Genomic DNA, 19,619 nt, shown 5'->3' with positions numbered 1-19,619 from the left:
GCTTTGAGTGTACACATAAGCAGGCATGCATTTGGACTCAAGATTTTTTTCTCCATCTCTGAACTGAGCCCTAATTCTCTCTTGTCATTCAAGTCATAACTTGGTAGAGGAGATTTGAATGTATCCAATTTTGCTATTGCCTTTTTATTAAGCGTTCTGAAGAGGTGAAATTCCCTCTTCTGTAAAAGTTGACCTTTTCTGCACGGGATCTTGGTAGCCCATTTGGTCCACCGACTGTCCTCAAACATGTACTACAGCTGAAGGCATCTCAGTCCATACTTAGAACTCCTTTTGAGGAGAGATGTTGAACTTGGACCTCATGTTTAAGAAGTCTCATGCCGATCAAGTAGTTTTCCACGTCTCACTTAAGTCTTTGTGCTGCTCTAATTTAGTCACTGTCTCCTCTCCTGTCCTCAGAAGAAATAAAGATAATAGAGCTACTGTCTTCTGTTTGATAAGTAGCTATTTGAAACCCTAGATCTTTAGATGGTGAGAGGATCTGAAAGAAGAGCTGCTGTCAGGAATTAGGTAGCTAAGGCATCTCAAATGAATGGTAATCAGTTCTACTTTTAAGACAACTGAATCACCACTCCAATGTTTCTTCTGTGGCACAACCATCCTGTATTTCTGCATGTGTTCACTTTGAGGACCCCAGGTCCCCCTCTCTTGAGAGAGGCTATTCTGGAGGTATTTTACCCTGGTTCCAGAAGTTGCCAACAGTACTGCAGTGCTTGATAACACACTCCTTCCTGGCTACTTTCCTCCTCTGTTTCATCTTTCCCCTCCCCTTTGGGAGGTCCTTTTATTTCCACTTGATTCTTCAATATTTCTAGATTACATTCAGGCCCGCATCATTCAGAGACCAGTGTTCTACATCAGTAAACTTCTTTTGTAAACAATCTAATATCATTGGCTATCTAGTTTTTTGGCAAGGAAGGCAGAGAGGGGGAACTTCTGGAAATAATACCAGAGAAAATAAAGAGAAATGAAAGGCACTGTGTAACAACATCAGGGGAAACCTAAGAACAACATTTAAAATTTACAAAAGCAGATCTCTAGGCCCCTTTAGTGTATTAACAAGTAAAGGAAACACTCATTTGTTTCTATAAGCATCAATGTGTTCCAAGTTGAAGGACATGCTGATGACTTTGAATCAGGAGAGAAAGGGGTCTTCTAATCTACTCTCAAGTCAGCAGAGGAACAATAAAGAGAATTGCACAGACACACACACAGACAAGCGCACGTGCACACACACATGCACATTCATGTCAGTTTCATTCATTATAGCAAAACTGGACCAACCTAAGTATTCTTCAAGGAGAAAATGATTAAATAAAGTGCTATGATGTACACTTCTCTTCTTAAAAATGGTGTTTCTTAAATTGAATGCCATGGAAAATAGTCACAAAAGAGTAAGTGAAAAATAAAACACAAAACTGTATGCATTATTATTTCAATTTTGTAAATATGCATACGCATACATGTTATTCACGTATGTACTCACATACATATGCACACGGTCACGTTTTTGCATGTATGTATAGTAGGAAAAACTGAGCCTCAGTGGAGATTTTCCACGTAGAATGCATGGATTAGCTCCACTTCCCGGCATGTATTTGTATTCTTCATTGCGTAATGAAGCTTTCGTTTTTGTCTAAATAGGCACTGGGTGGGGGGAGGAGAAATGAGGTTGATGGAAGGGATGTGACATGCCTCATGGGTACCCCATGTCATGGACTAGGCTTGAGCTTCTGAGGAAAGGTTAGACCAGAAGATGAGGGAATTTTTATGAAGGACTGGGAAGCCCACGTGACAAAGATACCTTCCCAGTTGAGGAAAGGACCACCTTGGCTTCCACTCCCAGCTGCAAACCACTGTGACACTTGGTACGCTCGGGGCTTGGGGAAGCCTGCCGTGGAGAATGTCAGGGGCAGACAGCGTGAGAGAAAAACTAAGGGACCTGGCGGAGCCATTTTCTCAAGGTGGCCACCGAAACTGGCAGCACAAACAACCTCGAAGCACTTTCCACAGCTAATCCACAAAATCTGCACGGGCTTCTATCAAAGCACACTTGAGACAGCTCTCCCTCCAAGGGACTCTCAGGAGAAACTCAGGAAAGCTGAAACTTCCTTATTCAAGGAAGACTGAAGAGCTGGTGAGATCTACGGTTAACCTGACCTAATTCATACTCACAGGCCAGCAAGGAGGTGGAGAGAGATTTGTACATTTCATAGCTGAGGAAAAACGGAGGTCCAGGGTAGAATTTGGAGATAGGGATTGAAGGAGACATTGAAATATATACACAGCATGTGTGTTCATATTCACTGGAAGGAACTCCACCACAATGTACAAAATCATTGTTTCTAAGAATGATTACAATTTGCCTTCTGTATGTTTGTCTGCCTTACCATGTTCCCCTGAGAATCACATCATGCTTCTAGAATCAGGTAAGTGATACTAATCCAAGCAAGACAATATACATTTTAGATTTTTTTGTTTTTTTAGGCCAACAACTTCTTAATGATTTGAAGCTTTAAGGGGGTAAGAAAATACACACGCGGGCGCCTGGGTGGCTCAGTTGGTTGGGTGACTGCCTTCAGCTCAGGTCATGATCCTGGAGTCCCGGGATCGAGTCCCGCATCGGGCTCCCTGCTCGGCGGGGAGTCTGCTTCTCCCTCTGACCCTCCCCCCTCTCATGCTCTCTCTCTCATTAAAAAAAAAAAAGAAAATACACACGCTGCCTTCCCTTTCTGATAATATAACTATGTCTTCCTGGGTGCCGTCTGTCGACACCTTAATAAAAGTTCCCCTCGTCTCCACCGTTCCTGCCTGGGACTTCAGGGAGAAGGAGGCAGGAGTGTGGGGCCCCGGGGAGGGGGTGGGGGCGCAGGGCAGATCTCAGGAGCGTGAGGCCTCTCTCCCGGGGAGCCCACGCGTGTTACCTTCCGGCCGCTCGGGGGCCTTCCCGCTCTTGCCCGGCGCCGCGCTGTTGACCGTCTCCGACGATGTGCTCAGCTTGGTGCTGGGGTCCCGCTTGGGCTTGGGCGGCGGCTGCCGGCGGGAGCCACAGCTGCTGTCGTCGTCTGTGCCCCCGACCGAGTGCAGGGACTGCGACCTCACGGAAAAGCCGCTGGCGCAGGGATGGGGAAGTCTGTCCTGAGGAGCAGGCATCGTCATGAATCCCATGCGGAAATGTTTGCCCGCGTAACTTCCTTCGTGGCCCCGCCCCACTTCGCCACCTATGCTGTAAGACAAAGCAGAGCCAAGTCCGTGAAGGTGAAGTGAGCCAGCCCCCCGCAAGGTCTCACGGACGCGAGCGTCCCTATGCTAGGGGAGAGTTCACATTTCAACTCTAGGCTGGTGAAGAAACATTTGCATTAACACGAGAACTGTCTGTGCGTTTGCATTAAGTGTGATGGGAAAGCAGATACAACCTGATGATAATGAGAAATCCTAACACTTGTTTCCAGCCATCCTGGTGTCCTGGCATGCAGATACTCTCAAAATAGTGTTCCAAAGGAAAAGAAAATACTGCAATAGCATATTTCATCTTCAATTGCTTTTCTTTGAGGGAAATCTCGTCAGGGGCTTAAAAAGCAAACAAGAGGTCCGTGACAATGACTCAGACTGTCTTTTGACACATTATTGAGATCAAGTGGACGGCACTTGAGACTCTTCTCCGCTTCATCAAAATCATCCCTAATGTCACCTGGTTAATATAGTGGGGAAAACAAAGCAAAAAAAAAAAAAAAAACAGTAAAAGGGGGGCCATTATCAAATATGGGGGGGAAGAGAGAGACAGGAGGAAAGGAGACAGGAAGGGAGGAGGAGGGGAAGGGGGAAGGGGGGAAGGAAGGAATTGCCAACCTCTGTTAGTTCTCCAGAAACCTTCAGTTATACTAGAAACTTAGTTCTACTAATAAGCTAACTTCACAGAATGAAGTAGCATAACAATAAATAAAAAGATGTAGTTAAAATATCATGTGATAGGGGCGCCTGGGTGGCTCAGTTGGTTAAGCAACTGCCTTCGGCTCAGGTCATGATCCCGGAGTCCTGGGATCGAGTCCCACGTCGGGCTCCTGGCTCAGCGGGGAGCCTGCTTCTCCCTCTGACCCTCTCCCTTCTCATGCTGTTGCTCTCTCCCTCCCTCTCTGATAAATAAATAAAATCTTTAAAAATAAAAAAATAAATAAATAAATAAAATATAATGTGATACTGGGATATTTCTAAATATCTCATAAATAGGGTATGCAAAGTTTCTAAATACAAGGTTCTTAAGTTTTAGGTAGGAAAGTTTGGAGAAAAGTTTTAAAATATAAGAAATCTCAGTTTGAAGCTCAGCAAATCATAAAGGAGTTATTTCTTGGGCCTTTCTCTATGTTAGTAAGTAATGGTGACCTTTTTATGAAGAAAAAGGACATGAATGTCAATGGGAATTTTTTTTTAAAGATTTTATTTATTTATTTGAGAGAGAGAGAGAGCACATGAGAGGGGGGAGGGTCAGAGGGAGAAGCAGAACCCCTGCTGAGCAAGGAGCCCGACATGGGACTCGATCCCGGGACTCCAGGATCATGACCTGAGCCGAAGGCAGTCGCTTAACCAACTGAGCCACCCAGGCGCCCTCAATGAGAATTTTTAAAAGAGAGATTTTTTTCTAGAGTTTTCCCCATTTATGTTCATTCATCAATAGAGGAAACAAAAATAAACATTGGAAATATCCCACTGATTTTCTTAGACAGATATGAATGATAAAAATGTAGCCTTGAGTATATGAATTTTGGAAGCCTATTGAATCTACCTTTCCAGACATAAGTTTATTTAAACTTTTTTTTAACCTTAATTTTGGCTGGCTCTGCCCTTGTAACATGATGAAATTCAAGCTAAGGTTTTGTAATTCTCTGTATTGTATCTTTCATAGCATTATAATGTTTGTCACAAATTTTACATTCCAGCAGGAAAAATAATGGAAAATGAGCTTTTTTTCTTTCCCTCTTCACTTGAGGACTTAGCATAATTATATGACCGGGGTGATAGAGCCAGAAAAGATTCAACAAGAACCTTAGACTGATTCTGGCATTAAATTTGGATGACTTGCCACTCTGTCAAAAATATTTTTTTAGATTTATTTCTTTTTTTCTGAATATTTTGAGTGCATATTCAGACACTGGATATACCATCTTTGCAAAATGAAATAATGATGACTGGAAGCTGGGTACACTAACCTGAGCAATGGATATCCAGAAGCATGAATGAAATCAAAGGGTTGGCTGGGTGGAACTTTCCACATCATGGTAGAGAGCATCCTAAGCGTGGACAGTGCTTCCACATATTTTATTTTCTGTGTTTTCTTCAAGAACATCCATCAAAAAAATAAATGAAGCTTACTCAGATGGAATGGTTTAGGAAAAATCATTAAGAATTTAAGACAGAATAGGAGTGGTGGAGGAGGGGGATGGGTGTGGTGGACTGGGGAGTTTTCTCTTTGATTTGTGGTGATTGTAACCTTCATCTTTCTCATAGACATTTGATTTCATTTAACTTTGCCTTCAATTGTTTTGCATCTTCATCTTTTCCTTATTTCTGTTGTCATATCACTGAACAAAGGGTGCTTTAAGGATTTATTTAGACAGTCATCTCATTCTGAGTAACATAGCCACGTGAGGGGATTTATGCATGTGTTAATGCACATAGGCATTTATGAGACAGTTACTAGGAATAATTGTATCAGCAATTTCTCTGTTACTTTTGACCTAAATAGAGCCTGCGCCTTTTTCCAGACAGATAATTAGCTCTGCTGCTTCATTTCAAAATTACATTTTTTTCAGCATAAAACAGTTTCATCTAACTCTGAATGCTTTTGTTCATATATGTCCATGCACACACACAGATACACACACATTTCTTCCAAAAAGAAATTTAATGTATACTTCAATCAATGGTAGGTCTGAGTTGCTAGTTTAATTTGACCAGGCTGTGAATGCAGGATAAAGGAATGAGACTAAAATAAATTGGATACAAAGGCCATTGTCCAAGGCAAGGTTAAGGGTAAGCAATAAAGGGGTTATGGTACATCTAAGTTCAAGAGACCCGTGAAGATGATTAGTCTAAAGCAAACTGAAGATAGTGGAACACAGCATACAACTAATTCCTGAATTTATTGTAGGAACATGTGGAGTTTTAAAAATATGCAAATTCCAGGACCCCCACTAAAGACAACTACTGAATCACATCTGTTGAGTCAGAACCTCTGTCGGTGCAGCCAATGAGTCCTGCTTTTAAAAACTGTATCCATATGTTTCTGACATAGCCAATCCAGAGACCTCCCAGAAATATTAAGAACAATAGTTAGAGCCATTAACGAGCAGACATCTGTTATTTAGAAACGGCCAAGGAAATACAAATATCAGAAAGTGGGACAAAGGAGATTTGCTAGCTACCAGTAAAATATCACAGATAGAAAAAGGTACAATTTGGGCGCCTGGGTGGCTCAGTTGGTTAAGCGACTGCCTTCGGCTCAGGTCATGATCCTGGAGTCCTGGGATCAAGTCCCACATCAGGCTCCCTGCTCAGCGGGGAGTCTGCTTCTCCCTCTGACCCTCCCCACTCTCATGTGCTCTCTCTCATTCTCTCTCTCAAATAAATAAATAAAATCTTAAAAAAAAAAAAAACAAGAAAAAGGTACAATTTATTAGTCAGATCTTGTTAGGTTATCCTGTAGTAACAAACAATCCCTGATTCTTAACGCTTTACAAAAACAAAGGTTTATTTCTTGCATGCATTAATTGGGTCGACAGTTTATTAGCCATGACTCTCATCTACAGATCTTCATTCTAGGATCTAGCCTCTCCTGGGATATGTCCTTATAGCAGAGAGAAAGGACTCACTGAACCACATAGTGTCTCTTAAAGCTTCTGCTCAGACATGACAGAATGAATTTTTCATTCACATTCCATTGGCTAAAACCAGTCTTATGGCCAAACCTGACGTCAGTGGGGTAAGGACAGATCGTCCTCCAACAGGAAAGCATTGCAAGTTACATGAGAGTATGTGAGGACGCAAAATCCTCTGCAAATACTGGTACAGCAGTTGTGGTGTCTGCCACAGAGATCTCCCTCCGAGAGAGCTTGCCATGAGGAATGCTGTTTGCCAGCTACCAATAATCCAGTGGCTATTATGGGGAATTTGTATTTTCTGTCCCTGTAATTTTGGGCTCTACAGGTTAGAGATCCTATTCCCTGAAGGGGGGCACACTCCTTCTATAAGACAGAGGAAGGGTTCCATTGAGCAACAAGTCATAGCTGGCTCCTGGGTAATTTGAACTCCCTTGTAGTGGCCAGCAGGCCAGAAGACAAGTCTCCATTGAGGAACAGCTCTTTGATCCTGATAAGCAGGAGGAGGCAGGGCTGCTACCACATGATGGGGTAGAAAGAAAAATGTGTGGAACCCCTTTTGATACTCCCTTGCCCATTTGTGATTTTGAAATGCAGTCCCATGCAGCAATCATGGCCCAAGGAGGGTTTGGTTACTGGGGGTTCCAACCTTTCATGGGAGGGATTAGTCTCACCACCAGGTAAGCCACTGAGACCAGCAGAGGTCTTAGCTGACGGTGACAGTGGGGTGAATTTAGAACAAATGGCAGGGGGGTGACAGAGAATGAGTATTGGTTGCAGCCCCCATATGAACTGCAGTGATGAGGGCTGTAGTTTACTGTTCTAACTGATCCCTTATAAGATTCCCCTCAGTAAGAGTCCTGAGGGAGCCACGAAACAGCTGTCTCCAAAACCTGTAGGAGAAGAGCGTCTGCTGAGGAAAAGGGGTGAATTGTGACAGCCATGAAACCCTGTGGCTCAGATCTTCCTCAAGAGAAACTTCTCTAAGGACAGCAGCTGAGAGCCACCAACTATAAAATCTTCAAATCTGTGGCAGCATTTTAGTCAAGGTCACTCTGTCCCTAGAAGGTTCCTCACCAGTAGCTAAGCATGATGTGGTATGGGACCTGGCTATTTTTGCTCAGTGTGCGAGTCCTTTCTGGACAATCTTGGTGTCTGACTTCCCCTATTGGGCTGGCAGAGAATTTTCCACAGCGTGAAGCTCTTCCAATCTCACTACTTCTCTTTCCTTTAGCAGATGTCATGCTACATTGTGACTTGGGGCCTGCCCTGCTCCCTCCCCATCATCCCAGGCATCCTTCTCAATAAATCTCTCACATTTTCTTTTTTTTTTTTTTTAGAGAGAGACAGAGAGCCTGTGTGCACACACACAAGGCAGGGGGGAAGGGTAAAGGGTGAGGGAGAGAGATAATCTTAAACAGGCTCCATACACAGTTTGGAGCCCAATACAGGGCTGGATCTCAGGACCCTGAGATCATGACCTGAGCCAAAATCAAGAGTCAAACACTTAACCACCTTACCCACCCAGGCACCCCTAAATCTCTCACACTTCGAACCCCATCTAGTTTGGTGTCTGCTTTCTAAAGGGCATGAAATGACTCGTGTGGGAATAATCATACAACCAATGAAATTCAGAAACCAAAGGAGAGGGAAGAAAAAGCTTAAAAACAAATGTGCGACCCCAGAAATAATAAATGCCTGGGAAAATAGGGCACCCTTTTGTTTCAGACTGAGCATTTAAATGATGGTTGGGGAGGTAGGACCAACTCCACTGCAGGAATACTTGGCTGGAAGTGAAAGTTACGTGGGCTGAAGAAAGCAGAATCTTTTTGCAATAAGACTCTAACACTCAAGATAGATGAAGCCTGACACATCTCATGTTATAAAAATAAAAATAAGTTTCATAATCCTGAATTTAAACAAGTATGCTTTTTCTCACACAATGAAGACAGTGTTGCAGGATCTGGTTGTAGATTAGATTTCCCAATATAAAACAAACACCAAAAAGTATTGCTTAAATCAAAGAAGGTTATTTCCCAGAGTAATTGATAAAATATTTGTGAACTACCCCAAACAAATTATCGGCTGAGACACAGGCTTGGATATCTGTTCTCTGGAGGCATTGAATGATGAGCTCCCTCCCCAGTTCCATCATTCAGCAACCAAACAACAGTAGCTATTAATCCCTGAGACCATTTCCCTATCTGTTAAATAGTAGTACTGGGCTCATGAATTGCTACCAAGTTTACCTGAGATACTGCATCTGAAGCTCTTGGCACAGAGTCTGACATAAAATATGCGCTCAATGATTTTAGCTTTAAAATTCCTACTTTTAAATCCTGTCCTCCTGAATTTTGCTTATGAGATCATCATTTGCCTGGTAAGACTGTGTTTTTAAAAGCTTAGATGCCATGTTACCTCAAGAAACTGCATACAAAGTCAAAACAAAATCCTACATTCAACTCAAGGTATCAAGATAATCTAGACAAATATAGTCCTCATGCTCTCTTAACTTCCTCTAATACTTGGTTCAGTTTTTCAAAGCACCCGTTGATCAGGACAGACAAAGGCACACAACAAGAACTTCAAAACTGCTTTGACAATGCTATTCGACAGAGATTGTTACTTGTCTTGCTGTCTTCTTGAAAATCCATCAGCATTAATGTTTTGCATCTCCTGAGAACTGTCACCTTTCAGAGACAACAAACACAACCCCTTAGAAGGGTGAGCTAGCAAGGTGAGATGTCAACTCTCAAAGTGACAGAGGCATTGCTTCTGTGTGTGATGTTGAAGCCAACATGCCAATATTTCATAGCAGAGCCTTCCTTGAGAACCACCAGGAAAAAAAAACAGAATCCCATTCCATAAGGATTCCAGATAGATAGATAAATAGATAGATCTATAGAGGATAGATGATAGATGATATAGATAGGTAGATGATAGATAGATGATAGATAGATCGATAGATAGATAGATAGATGATAGATAGATGATAGATAATAGATAGATGATAGATAGATCGATAGATAGATAGATAGATAGATGATAGATAGATGATAGATAATAGATAGATGATAGATAGATAGATAGATAGATAGATAGATAGATAGATAGATAGAGATACATACATACATACATACACATAAAGTCTGGGAATTTGAAATGCAAACTGAAGGGTCATCTAGGAGTTTCTTGCTTGGATTTAATTTTTCTGGAACAATTCTGTGAAGCTGATCTCAAAACTTTATCCCTAACGCTGATGCACAATCTAGTATATTTCTACCTTCGCAAACTTCTGAACCACCTGGAATTTTTTATGTTGGTTCTTCAAGATATAGTTATTTGATATTACGAAAGGCACAGATTCAATCATAAAGTAAATGGGGGGAATCTGAAAGAGGAATGGAGGCTACGGCTGTAAAGGAAATAATAAAATTTGCCAGTGGGTAAGTTGACTACCATCATTCATTAATTATTCAAATCTTTCATGTCAGACATTTTATGATGAATGAGTACAAGGAAATTAATATTCAGACTTTACTCATTAAAATTATGACTTAAAAAGTTTGTATTTGATCCTGCCTCCCTCTTGCCTTCTCTTCAGATACACAAAACCAGATGCTGAAGACCCCATGCTGTCCACTCGCCCAGAGGGAAGCCTGCTCCAGAACTCCATCCTTTTCTCCTTCAACATTGGCCTCTTCTAGGTATCATTTCCAGCTAAAGCAATCTATGTACAAGAAAAGTTGGACATAAAATAAGCCAAGAGGTTAGTGTGTTACATTTTTTTTCCATTTTGACAGGTAATACAACTCAGCCAAACATCAGATTTTGAGAGGCATCATTAATTATATTTTTGGCAGATGAAACTCACCCCAGACCCATTGTGCCTTTGGGAGTACAAGGGGCTGTTTACATTCACTCACCTCAAGTGTCATGCTGGCAGGTATCCTGCCTTCTTGTTCCCTGCTACAGTCACTAGCACGTTGTAAGTGCTCAAACACATTTGTTTTGTGAAGGACAAATGAATAAAGGAAGTAAGTCCACCATGAAGATAGCCAGATAGAGGGCTTAGGTAGGGAACTCGGTGGAGTTTTGTCATCTGTGCTTCTCAGAGATCCATTCTCCCTACCCCTGGCAATGGAAATTCCTGTGTGGAGACCAGTCTTCTTCACTCAGACCCAGCCAATCAACCACTAGATCCCTGTGACCACTAAGACTATTGTAGGGATGGACAAATGCCTCAAGTCTGTCCAACCAGAGGAAACCCTGGGCACTGTGTGATCCCAGACCTGCCTCATCCCTCTTACTGCCATGAAGGGAGATTGGTTGCACCAGGTCTACGGCATTGTGGAAGACCTGGATCCGGTTATGCCTGCAGCTAGGTCAATCCTAGGACCCTTCAGTTAAATGAACCACTAAATTCCACTGTGTTGAAGTCAGTAATAATTGGGTCTCCCAATACTTGCTTTGGAAAAAGTCCAAAGTGAACCAGTAGAATGAAGCAGTTACTACATAAATGCTATCGGCTATCTTATGTCAGAAAATGCAATAACGTCATTGCAGAACAAGAAATGAATGTATCATATTTCTTTCTTGCTTAAAAATATTCTCCTGGGCGCCTGGGTGGCTCAGTCGTTAAGCGTCTGCCTTCGGCTCAGGTCATGATCCCAGGGTCCTGGGATCGAGTCCCACATCGGGCTCCCTGCTCAGCAGGAAGCCTGCTTCTCCCTCTCCCACTCCCCCTGCTTGTGTTCCTGCTCTTGCTATGTCTCTCTGTGTCAAATAAATAAATAAAAAATCTTTAAAAAAAAAAATTCTCCTGTAAGTGGGAGTAATTAACTACCTTATATGTTTGCCCTATATATATATAATGTATACATATTATATACATATATAATATTTAATCATACAGTATACTTTGATGTGGAAATTTGGCTTCAGTAAAATTAAACTGTTTTCATATTTTTTCCAAATTGTTCACTCACCATCACCCTTAATGTCTTCTCTGAGTCTCACTTGCTCATTCAAAGCCATAATCTGTGAATTTCTTGCCTTAGGCTCAAACATTTATTCTCAGTACTTCTTATCCTCGGTGATACCTATTTTCTACTTTGTGCCCCTAACACCTTAACTCTCTTAGATCTTTTTCAGACATTAATTTCTTATGTCTGGCTATTTATTGATGCTTCTTGGATCTCAAGGTCAAGTGTTAAAAATGGAATTTTTACACACTGTTTTGTTAACTGCTGTGGTGAACTATTATAGAAAAGCAAAACAAAACTGTTTTAAACAAAATAAAACAGGAAAAAAAGAAAACTGTCCCAAAGAGATGGCATGCAATTTCCATTAGCTCCAGATGTTATACTTGAAGTTGATGCTCTTAAGCATCAAATATGTTATTTCTCCTTGCTAGACTATTTCAACTCTGCCCCAAATTTGATACTTCAGAAAGAATATGAGATACATAATCAACCACTGACTAGCTCTCTCATTTTAAGTAGGAGGCACATAGTTACTGAGCCTCAATTACCTTTACCTTTGTAGTGGTAGAAGTACACTTATAACACTTTCTTATAACAACAAAGTTGTTATAAGAAATTAAAATGAGATAAAAATTTCAAAGTCACCTAACAATGTGGCTAGTACAAGCAGAAGCTGGACAAATATTAATTTGCCTTCCCTAACTTCCTGGTTTGACAGGCAACTCTGTATCAATTTTTATCTTTCTGTACCCAGATACAAAATAGACATCTTAATGATCAGTTTCCACCCCATTGCACCATAAAGGAAAATATACTCTAACTGTATCAACGCAATTTGATTATTTCTCTGAGTGGGCTTTGGCAGTAATTGTCAGACAATATACCTCCAAATCCAGATTAGGGGGAAAAAAATAGAGGGGCTCCTGGGTGGCTCAGTCATTAAACGTCTGCCTTCAGCTCAGGTCATGATGCCGGGGTCCTGGGATCGAGCCCCGCATCGGGCTCCCTGCTCAGCGGGAAGCCTGCTTCTCCCTCTCCCACTCTCCCTGCTTGTGTTCCCTCTCTCGCTGTGTCTCTGTCAAATAAATAAAAACTTAAAAAAAAAAAGAAATTTGCTCAAAAGCGAAGGAAAAGGAACAAAAATAATTTTTTCTGCCATAATTATTGGTTGGGTATAATACAGAGTTTGGCAAATCTATTGAATGGATTTATGGTTAGTTGTTGTAAAACTTCATAATAATTTAAGATTTTTATGAAAGTTAGGGTTTAAGGCAACCGTGGCTAGGGAGTTATGCCTGAAAAACAAATATGACATTTTTTTAAAGACTTTATTTATTTATTTATTTATTTGAAAGAGAGAGAGAGAGAGTGGCAGAGATAGCAAGACAGAGCACAAGCGGGGAGGAGAGGGGGAAGCAGGCTCCCACTGAGCAGGGAACCTGACGTGGGGCTCGATCCCAGGACTCTGAGATCATGACCTGAGCTGAAGGCAGACACTTAACCAACTGAGCCACCCAGGCTCCCCAAATATGACATTTTTTTAAAAGATTTTATTTATTTATTTGTCAGAGAGAGAGAGAGAGCAGGGGGAGTGGGAGACGGAGAAGCAGGCTCCCGCTGAGCAGGGAGCCTGATGCAGGGCTCGATCCCAGGACCCTGGGATCATGACCTGAGCCGAAGGCAGATACTTAACAGACTGAGCCACCCAGGCATCCCAAATATGACATTTTTTAATCACAAAGTACATATTGCCAAGAGTTTGAGATTGATATTGCTGCCTATTAATTTGATGCTTAGTCGTAATGATAAGTTATAGGATACAGTAATAAATGAATAATAATTTAAAAATAAAATAATAAAAATAAAGGAAGCTAGAGCAGGGAGTAGAGAGATTTCTTTTTTAACCTTCATCAAAGTTACAATGCTTATTGAAGAGTAGGCATAGAACATTCTATGGAACATCTTTCAGAGATTTATTTTTACTTAAGACATGACAACTGCTTTTAAGATTAACATATGTTATTATCTATGGCACTTTGGAATTTAAAATTAAAATATTTCTTATGTCTATACATAAATAAGACTTCTTTGCTCCTTAAAGTATCATGGCTTGAAGAAGAGAGGGTCTATGGAAAATTCAAATCAAATCATGATATTCAGATTCAGCTTAGAACATAGTTTACAGAACTTCACATCGTGGGAGATCTTTTCCAAAAATTCAACCAAAGACAGGGAGGTTCTAGAAAATATATTTTTTGTGTGTCTTCAAAACTGACATAAGCTTTGAATGTGGTTTGAGAACATGCCAAGTTTTTACAAATGAGTTTAGCTAACCATATGTGGCTCATTTTTTCAACCTTGAAGTGGAAGCTAGAAATGCAGAATGTTAACATTTAATGGCCTTGAACCTCCTGAGCAGAAGGGGCTAACTTAATGCCAGTTTAAAGTATAATAATTGGTTTGGTATAATTTTTATAGAGTAAGAAACCACTCTGTGTTGAGGCATTTAATTCATGTACTCACTATTTATTCAACAAGTATTCCAAGTACCTACTCTTTAGCAGTGACCAAAGCAGAGCGGTCAGTGTCCTTAGGGAAGCAGAGCCTACTGAAGCAGATGAATTCAGCACCATGTGGTCAGATGTGCTTTTAGAGGAAGTATAGAGGTAGGGCAATGGAAGAACCGGCCATGAGGCCCTAACCACAACTGAGGGGCTGGGAAGTCCCATGGGAGGAAGTGGCTTTGCAGCTGCTCCAGAGCATGAGTAAAACTTAATCAGAAAAGGGAGAGAAGAAGGGAGAAGAGAATTTGTGTGCTGACAGTGGGGATCTAGAGAAACTGAAAAATTATGGAGGTGTTTTGGCAGAACTTGATCAAAGCTGTTTGTCTTGTACTTCCAAAGGCTAGGACGATGCCTGGCCCAAAGAGGGTACCCAAGAAATATTTATTAAATAAATGAATGGAGAAATCTATGATTGGAAAAGTTTGAGAGTAACTCGTAGGTTTCTTAAGCACCGGGATGCGTGATAGTGTGTTTCAATGATAGTCTGCACTATTTCCCCCTTTCCTTGAATTGCCATTTTCTTAACTTATGATGAAGGATAAAGGAAAATCTGTGAATCCTCAAACGCTATTAATTCCTGTGCTTGTTAAAAGAGTTAATAATTTGAATTCAGGGATCAGCTCCATCCCCTCCTCTCCATGTCCACTGGCCTGCTTTGGTTTAGATGTTCACCATTTCATGGCTAAATTAATGCAATTGCTTTTTAGCTGATCTTTTTCCACGGTGCTGCCAGATTATCCTTGTAAATGCAGATTTGCTCATGTCACTCCCTATATTAAAACTCTTTGATAGCTTTTCCATTTCTTCAGACTAAAAATGTGAACTTTCATGTAACACTCAAGGTCTTTCAAGATTCGGATCTTATGCCAAGTCTCCTCTGCAACATTTTCCCTCCTTGATTTTAAGATTATTCTCATATAACATGATCTCACCTTCACTTTGTTCCAGATTGTTAATTCTAAGGTAAAGTTCAAGACCAACCACATGCCAAGTGTGGCAATGAGTCTTGAGGAGACAAACAAGTTAAATCATGACCTCAGCCAGCAGTCACACTGCCTGAACTTCTTCCTTTGGCTAAGTCATGTTTTAAGACCTAATTCAGATGTGGTTTCTTTGAGGGAGGCTCCCATTATCAGCCAGTTTTTTTTTTTTTTTTAAGTTGAACTCAATGCCTCCCCTGTAGGCTCTCATGGGGTTTTATACTTCTCCATAGCATAGCATCTCTTTTATGGCACTCAAGAGTTGTCATCTGTGAGATGATCTCCTCTATTGGTCTGTGAACCCCTTGAAGGATAGACCCTAAATTACTTGCAGCAAACAGAAAGTAGATAGAGATAATGGAAGGGAGGGAAAGATATGACCCATATTTTCAGAAACTTTTCTTTAATTTTTTTTTGAGTTAGGCATTCTTAAACTATCATTGGAAAGAAAAAGGCTGAAAGGACACTATGAGACTCAGCTATGATTATCCAATAATTATTTTCACTGTTAAAACAAAATGGAGGCTACTAATAGCTACCTGTCATATTGTTTGCAGATAATTTGGTTGCCTGAGATAATACAGTAAAAGCCTCTAAACTAACTTTTATTTAACAAATTCCTGGGTTAGATCTAATTATTCTTTAACCTTGTAAAACATCTTCATTTACAGACATAGCATTCTAAATATCCATAGCCAATAGGCTCACTCTCTGGCATGTCCACACACTTATGTTCTGGACACTGAATAGTAATTTTATGCTTTTAGAATCAGTTTTGTTTGGTGTCAAACCTGCTTATGTCAACTGTGCTTTTTGTCATAATTATATAATTAAATATTATATAAACCAAAGAAATATGAGTGTGAACAGTTAGTGAGAATTTCTCTGAGAACTCCGTTGAAAAACTATGTTGATTGGGGCACCCGGGTGGCTCAGTCGTTGAGCATCTGCCTTCGGCTCGGGTCATGATCCCAGGGTCCTGGGATCAAGCCCCGCATCAGGCTCCCTGCTTGGCGGGGAGCCTGCTTCTCCTTCTCCCACTCCCCTTGCTTGTGTTCCCTGTCTCGCTGTGTCTCTCTCTGTCAAATAAACAAAATCTTAAAAAAAAAAAAAAAAAAGAAAAACTATGTTGATTGCTTTGAAGATGCTCAATAAAAAGAGATTTACTAAAAAAAAATGGTCTAGTTGGATATGCTGAGATTAGGGTATATCTGTTAAATCTAAAAGGACTCTGAACTGTGGTTTTTTTTTTTTCCCAAATGTCTTTAGATTCTGGCTCCTCTTTGAAGAAATTGAAACTACGTTAAAAAGTGAAAACTAATGGGTACATTTTAAGCATGAAAGTTTTATGGAAGTCCAATTAGGGAAAATTCACAGAAGTAAAAGACTCTATTGCAAAATTTGGTAAACAATGTGTATATACAAACTTAAATTTTAAAAAAGAGTTTAATAGGTGCTTATGCATTTTTCTTCTTAAGATTTCTCTGATTATTTTTTACATTTTGTTTAACCAGTCTCAATTATATTAGTTCTTCTATATTCACATTCTATAAATAAATGAACTAGCAAAGAGCCTTGCACATAGGAGAGGCTCAGGAAGTCTCAAAAATATGTTACTTTCGGGCGCCTGGGTGGCTCAGATGGTTAAGCGTCTGCCTTCAGCTCAGGTCATGATCCCAGGGTCCTGGGATCGAGTCCCGCATCGGGCTCTCTGCTCCTTGGGAGCCTGCTTCTCCCTCTCTCTCTCTCTCTCTCTGTCTCTCATGAATAAATAAATAAAATCTTTAAAAAAAAAAATATGTTACTTTCATTCCTTCCACCTCCCGCCAAAATTACTCAAGACTCAAAGATAGTTGATTCAAAGGAAGTTATTTTAGAAATAGTCATTGACCAATAGAAAAAACAAATTTTCCTGGAAGTACAATTGTATACAGTCAAAAAAAAAATAATGCAGAATGTTAATTTACTCACAGAAAATTATTTAAGCAATTACATTCATAAGTCATTTTGAAAATGGAGCCTGGAAGGAGAGCACACTTGACTAGTGGTGACAGTGTGTAAAGCAATGTTCTCAATTGAGGAAAGAGTTAGACCACTCAAGAAAGCAGCAGATGCCATGCTCTTCAGTACTATTTCAACATATTTTTTCTTCTGAGAAGGTACATATCAGTATCTGGGTACCTAGTGAGTTTCCCAGCCCAGATCATCATCTATGACACTGCATTATCACTGAAAGCATCGTCTATGACACTGACATCATCACTGAAAGCTTCTGATAATGTGTGTAAAACTAGGAAAATATATACCCCATTTTCCAGAGGCTATATTATCTATCACACTGGCAGAAAGGGTTTGATAGAGCCCAAAGTTACTTCAGGGATGAATTTCACAGCCAGAAAAATGGGTTTTCCCTGAATCTATAAAACTTCCAGGTCCATAGCCACCTATTCATTTACCTTCTAGAGGAGAGATGACAAGATTTGCCAAGCGAAAGAAGACTGTAATAAAAAAGCTTTAATGTCAGCTCTATCTCAAAGGTAAGGCATTCACCCCTCCCAAACATTTGTAACTTGCTCTTCTCTTGATCATGGCATCTTAAAATTTAATGGAATGATGCTCTAAATTTCTTAAGCAAAAGATCTCAAAAACTTTGTAGAAAGTACCTCTAGATGCAGAGTATTTGAGCACAGTGAAATGCCACTTGTAAAATATCCTGCTCAGTTCCCAGAAAAATTTTGCAGTTTAAATAGAGTTATGGAGTGAAAGGGGAAAATATACTTTTGAAAGACCAAGAAATTCTAGACATGCATTTACAGAATAATTGTGGAAGTGATCTATCAATGAATAAAAATACAGTGCTCTTGTATCTTCCATATCAGGCCAAAAATCATCCAGTATCTTTCTAAATAATATTTTTAAATTATCTGACTGAATGCAACTGAAAGTTAACCTTGTTAAAAGTGAAGATGATACTCTACTTACAAATGGTACAAACCTCATAGTGACTATTTCAAAGCTTCAAGACATCCTGGTTTTTGTAAATTCCTACCTAGACCCTTAGCAGAACACCACTAAGTCTGTTTCACTGAGAAAAGTTTTGCTCTTCAACAGAAGGCTCCTTGCTCCTACTTAGTATCTTCACCAACTTCTTGCCCCTCATGTTTCAGTATAGGCCAAGGTTCTTTTTCCACATTTCTCCTTTTTCTGATAAAAATATCATTTTTAAAGACTTGAATGCTCTATCCTACTTCTATGCTTTCCAAATCTAATATTCCACTGTTTTCTGCACTCTGAGACCTATCTTTGTTCTCTCTCTAAAATGCTGGATATTTCCAAATGGATATTCCTTTGACACTCAAAGTCATCATTAAACTCAGCATCATTTCCTGTTCCCGCTATTGAAACTTAGTCTTCAATAGTATCCTCAGTCTATCAGTCATAGAAAACAAAGCCTTTCAAATAATTTGACACTGAGTATCTTCTTACATGCATAAGTTCAACTGGTCAACAAATCCTTCCTCTTCTCCCTGGATCTCCCATTTTCCAACCCATCTGCAAGGCTCATATTAACTTTCAGTCTTGACCACTAAGTGATATTCTTAACTGGATTCTCTATCTCAGTTTTCCTCTATACTAATCATCAACCTGAAAAAATAGTTCCATAAAAGGAATAGGATTACCTCACTTCCCTTCTTTAGAGCCTTTAGGAACCCAAAGTAGAGTCCAGTTCCTCTGTAAGGCAATTCTAAGCCTTCCAATGTAAGGCTTTGCGTGATCTGACCTGGCCTCCTTTCCAGTTTTGTCATATTACCCACTCACATAGTTCTCTCTCCTGGAGGCCCTTCCTTTTCCAACCACATCACCATTTGAAGAAAAAAAATCAAGTCCATCAGGGTCTAAACTGAATGTTACTTCTTCCCTGAACCTTTCCTCAATATACTCATGCCTTAGTTTGAATCAATTTCTTTTGTATTATTTGTCACTTTCTGCCTTACATTAGAGCCATTATACACAAACATGAGATTCTGGAATTTTTGAAGATGGGGATCAAACTCTGTGCATTCCTTTTTCTCCTATGGCATCTGGTATGCTTCTTTGAGCATAGAAAGCAATGTGTAAATGTTTAGGGATTTAAATTTAATTAAGATATTAATTAAAAGAAATATGTAGTAAACTATTTTAACTCATTATTCCCAGGTA

General features: G+C 40.1%; 1 protein-coding gene across 1 annotated transcript in view; it reads right to left on the bottom strand.

Annotated features, from left to right (window-relative positions):
• NYAP2 (neuronal tyrosine-phosphorylated phosphoinositide-3-kinase adaptor 2) overlaps positions 1–19,619 on the bottom strand; it is a 248,640-nt gene that overhangs the window by 140,476 nt on the left and 88,545 nt on the right. The window contains exon 2 of the mRNA XM_021682950.2: positions 2,943–3,244. Within this exon, the coding sequence (XP_021538625.2) occupies positions 2,943–3,244 (302 nt within the window). The remainder of the gene's footprint in view (positions 1–2,942; positions 3,245–19,619) is intronic.

Source organism: Neomonachus schauinslandi, chromosome 3 (assembly GCF_002201575.2).
Source record: "Neomonachus schauinslandi chromosome 3, ASM220157v2, whole genome shotgun sequence".
In the NCBI taxonomy this organism is placed as follows: domain Eukaryota; kingdom Metazoa; phylum Chordata; class Mammalia; order Carnivora; family Phocidae; genus Neomonachus; species Neomonachus schauinslandi.
Note: the sequence above shows the minus strand (reverse complement) of the source record. Positions and strands in the feature narration are given on the sequence as shown.